General features: G+C 34.6%; 1 protein-coding gene across 1 annotated transcript; it reads right to left on the bottom strand.

The window, feature by feature from the left end:
• Positions 1–2,542: 2,542 nt before the first annotated feature.
• On the bottom strand, positions 2,543–4,575 carry LOC132058437 (uncharacterized). The gene is made up of 6 exons (XM_059450935.1): positions 4,463–4,575; positions 4,223–4,332; positions 3,274–3,361; positions 3,162–3,197; positions 2,987–3,073; positions 2,543–2,839 (listed from the first exon to the last, which is right to left on the bottom strand). The coding sequence occupies exons 1-5, from the start codon at positions 4,535–4,537 to the stop codon at positions 2,990–2,992; spliced, it is 393 nt and encodes a 130-aa protein (XP_059306918.1). The 5' UTR covers positions 4,538–4,575; the 3' UTR covers positions 2,543–2,839; positions 2,987–2,989.
• Between the last annotated feature and the right edge of the window lie 269 nt (positions 4,576–4,844).

Genomic DNA, 4,844 nt, shown 5'->3' with positions numbered 1-4,844 from the left:
TTTGAATGTTTGTGTTAACATATCTGAAAAGATTGTACCATCGTTTAATTTAGAGCGAAAACGGGTCAGGGTGGGTTTGAGTTTTAAAAAATGGGTGGGTTTTAATTATTCTGAAATTAAAAAAATGGGCCAATTAGAAATGCCACGTGGCTTTTTAACATAGCCAAACTTGATTTGCTAGTTTGAGGGATAAGTTTAAACCCAAAACAAATTTTAAGGATATTTTTATATCCAAAGGTAAAAGGAGCAAGATTTATGAGTTTTTATGATTAGAGGTATTTGTGAGCCTTTTCCGCTTAAACATTAAAAAAATTGATGCATCTAACTTTGAAGGTCACCTAAGCTATGCTATGGTTCTTTTTTCTTTTTTCTTTTTCTGTGCTAAGTAAATCAAATTATGATGTTGTTCATCTCCTTTGCTTGTGGTCTTCGATAAAAATATTACGATCCGTTACGTAACATAGCCAAGATAGAAAATTGTTGTGTCAAGAAGAAGGAAGATATGTAAGAAGAAATAACTCCACTTAATAGTAGAGAATTCTTTGAACAACCATCTACCAGCAGCAACTTTTTTCATTTACCTAAATCCAACTTGTTTCATTTACCATACCAATCTAAAAATTAACACGTATGAACAAATTCCCTCTATATGTTTTCTAAATTTTGAAAGTTTTTATCTCAATTAGCAATGTTAGCATCTACATATAACTTCATATATCTTGCAATTCTTCAGCTAAAAGTTTTAGTACAATTATCCTTTTCCCACTTGAATCTATATGATCTCGTATAACTCGAAGAAAATTGCTTTCAAGAAGAAGATTTTGCATTGGTTCTATTAGTTCTTTTTTTTTTTTTTTCCTATTAAAAATGTTCTTCCGAATATAACAAGTTAATAACAACATTCAGAACAAAGTCTTTCTGCAATCAATAGTTAAAACTGCTAAACTCTAATGCGGTAATGCCAGAACAACATGTAACTACATTTGACGCTCATAATATGCACAAACAGAAGACCTGACCAAATAGGAACGATATGCGTGTTTTCCACAACCATTTAAATTCCTCTATTACAAAACCCAACGTAATAGAGCATATTGGCTTTGAAAAGCTCTTGCAATAAGCAATGATGGTGAACAGATATCTAGATAATCGAAATCGGATGTTCATGTTTAAATCTACCACTACAGTTACTGGAAGATAGTGGCTAGTGAAAACATTAAAAGGCTTAGACTATTCCATGGTATCAAGTGCAGGTGTAGTTATTTGCCACCAAAAAGTTATTACAAGTTATATTACTCTTCAAAGATTAGAAACAAAGGAATCGACACAGAGAAGAAAAGAAAAGATGCACACCTATTAACATTACCAGGATCAAGCAAGCATGAAAACTAAATCCTCAATCTACAAAATTTTTACATTCTTATTGGTTGAACTGTAAATTCTGAAAAGGTAGAACAACGATAAAAATCTATGACTTTAAGCTCCACATAAATATAGACCTGCAACTCGTTGACTCACTTCTTCAAATTTTGTGCCACTTATTTTGGCGTTTGTCACTACTCCTTTAAATGTGAACACTGAACCAAATATTGAGTACTCAACGTTAGGCTTAATAAGAAAATAACAAGTCACTATAAAAGCAAGTATACTAACTCAGCTAAACTTTATCTTTTCAGATGCATTACCAGTTGGACAGAGTAAACGCATATGGTACAGACAGTGCACTGCTCGCGTGTGTCATGGAAATTAGGCCTATTCTAAGAATACATGAAACACCCTCACTATTTTATCAAAACAGTCTTGTGATTTGCCTCAATTTCAACAATGAGCTTCTTCAAAAAAAAAATTCAAATAAGACCATGATACTTCACAATCTGCACCATTGAGAAGAGTATCCAAAATCAATAGAAATGCTCCAAGAAAAGCTAAAAAAGGTCGACTATATCCATTTAATATAAGTTACGGGAATTAAACTTTTTAAACAAAAATGTTAGGACCTTGATAAACTTTGGTTAAGATTCATGTTGGTGCTGTGTACCAACAAAATAAAAAGGAACAACAACCAATCAAACCTGATCATTTAAAGAGATATCACCTTACTGAAAAGAGAATATGTAGGCATTTGGTGCGTCATCGAGATGATGACAAGAACATCCATTGAAACAAATAGAAACCTTAATAAAGAGCCAGAATAATATAGGTAAGTATGTCAACAGACTACAATGGTCATATAGTTCCAGAACAAATAATATCAAAGTTTTGAATCTCAACATTGTCATGTCCGCCTCTCTAAATTTCTTTCTAGTAGTGCTGAAGGGTACAAAACTAAATAATGTAGAAATGGAATTCCTTAGGTTCATTACTCAGAATCTTAATTACCGCTTTAGACGTGTATCGGATAAAGAATGTAACAAGAGACTAACAGGACAAGGACTTCAAAGAATGCCCTGAAGCACATAGAGTTAGGCCATCATCTACATAAAGATCTAAATATCACAAATATAATAAAATTAATTCTAACCATGGATAATGAGCGTAAAAATTAGGAAAACGAAAAATAGCTTGAACTTACGAACCAACTTGTGCGTCAGACAACTGCAACCAAATTAAATTCAATAGGAACTGTGCCAAAGCTTTAACTCCATCTCAAAAGGCACCACACCACAAGTTAGCACACACTTCTAACAATTCTTATGATTCTTTACAATCTAAATTCTACTGCCTATTCATAAAATGAGCCAACTTAGATGATTGAAGCCATGTTAAAATCCAATCAAAATCAAGCTAACGCTTCACTATCTCCGTCTCAAGCGGCACCGCGCTACAATTTAGCATACACCTGTTACCATTGAAAATTCATGAATCATTTCCTAGACTACAGCTCATGACAGGACTTTGCTTTCAAGTTATATTAATACATTAACTATGTGAAATCCATCAGGATACATGAAAGGGACATCGCCAAGACAAAAAGGCAGAGGATTACCATTTATGGTTTCACAAACCGAGAGATCTTAGCAAGCACTGTTCTTAAACTTTGGATACCAGCTCCAGATTTTGAGCTTACCATCACCTGAAGAAAAGCCAAAACAAAGTATTATCGTTTTCTAACCGAAAATGCACCAAAACTCAAAGTAAAGCTAATAAATGTGCCTTCTTACCGCAGGCTGAACAACAGACTTGTTTGCCTTGAGGCTCTGCAAGATGGTGCATGTACAATGATCAGTACTTATGTGATACTAGAAAAAGGACACTAGATTTTTCTAAGTGCACCTCTTCAATTTGCATGGCTCGTCGTGCCACATCTATTGGGAAAACCGTGTCTGTCTTGGTTAAAATAATCCGGTATTTTGTTTGAGCTCTGCAATACAACAGAAATTATAACCTCAAATCAGCAGCAAGCTAACAATCATGCAAAGAAGAAGTTCATCACATCGGCAAACGCATTGTTTTTGGTACTATCGTCCTTTTTTCCCTTGTGAAGGGAATAAGACTAATAAAATAATTGATTTATCTAGACAAAGTTTAGTTTCTCTTGGGGCCGAATAGCTCATATCAAACTACTGGCTTTCTTAGTTCATCAGCTTTGAAGGTTTTCTCAAGATTTTGAAAAGAAGAAAAGTCTTGTATTTCTATAAATCTTTACGTCTCATGAGAAGGGATATTTATACAATGAATCCTACAATGATTAAGTAAAGACCATCAATTACAATAATAGGAAATATTCTATTCTTATAATTACGTTAAGAAAATAAAAACTCCTAAAATCATGCTAATTAATTAATACAACTACCCTCTCAAGTTGGTGCAAAGATGTCGCACATGCCCAACTTGGCAAACTAAAGTATGAAAATTCTTTTTGCTGAGCTCTTTTGTAAGCACATCTGTTAGTTGTTTCTGGCGATACATGAAGCAACTCAAGGTACTACTGGTAACTTTCTCTTTGATGAAAGGCATGTGCTAATGTAATTTACTACATAGGCTAGAGAATAGTAAATATTTGTATCAACTAACTCAACCTTGGACAAATAACCTTTTTATCTTTTTGATAGTGGGACAAATATTGTCTTTGCATTCTCTATTGTGAGGGCGAGTGTCTCTGAAACGCTTCCTTACCTTCATGCAGGTAGCGGTAACAGCCTTTCTCCCCGACCATGTGGGATTACACTGGTATGATGTTGTTGTTTATAGGTAGGACAAAAAATTTCTTTATTCTCTGTACCTCTCCATTAAATCAATGAGCTCATGATCTGGTTGTTTCATGCCCCACTTTGTATCAATCAGAAGGCAGACTCTCTTTAGACCAAGACACGTAGAAACATGCTCTTTCACCTGCAAATTGGAGTATTCAAAGAGGGCGCATGGTCAAAACTTACACAAAGAAACCTGAACATGTTGGCAGTACCAACAAACGCAAGAAGTAATACAAGCCCAGAAAGGCCAAAGCCAATAGCATACTCACAAGCCCCTCCCAAGCTTCTTTCACTTCTTCTTTTGCATAAGCAAAACCATATCCCGGTAAATCAACCATGCACATTGTTGAACCAAGCTTGAAGAAGTTAATAGTCTGCAGATGGGCATCTGCCTTAATATAAAATTCATGTCACCTTATTTTATTTTAATTCGCCTCCATTTAAACCCACTACATAAAACCCATATAGTTACACCTTTCACGTGTGCGTAGTGGTACCTGAGGAACAAGTTGGCCGCATATGATTTTTTTATGCTTTGTTGAATAAGGGCTTAAATAGGCGAAGTAAATAGGGTTATGTTGGGGATTTAATAAAACAGTGTATGATATTTGAAAACTTTAATGACGGGAGGAGTATTTTTAACCCAAATTT

This window comes from Lycium ferocissimum, chromosome 5, assembly GCF_029784015.1.
Source record: "Lycium ferocissimum isolate CSIRO_LF1 chromosome 5, AGI_CSIRO_Lferr_CH_V1, whole genome shotgun sequence".
Lineage (NCBI taxonomy): Eukaryota > Viridiplantae > Streptophyta > Magnoliopsida > Solanales > Solanaceae > Lycium > Lycium ferocissimum.
This window is presented reverse-complemented; position numbering and strand designations above follow the sequence as displayed.

Excerpts from the sequence above, each read along its gene's own strand:
- LOC132058437 (XM_059450935.1), bottom strand. The coding sequence starts at position 4,537 with ATGTGCATGGTTGATTTACCGGGATATGGTTTTGCTTATGCAAAAGAA. Across the intron at positions 4,333-4,462 it reads AAGAAGCTTGGGAGGGGCTT|GTGAAAGAGCATGTTTCTAC; the intron begins GTGAGTATGCTA and ends TCCAATTTGCAG. Across the intron at positions 3,074-3,161 it reads AGTCTGTTGTTCAGCCTGCG|GTGATGGTAAGCTCAAAATC; the intron begins GTAAGAAGGCAC and ends GCTTTTCTTCAG.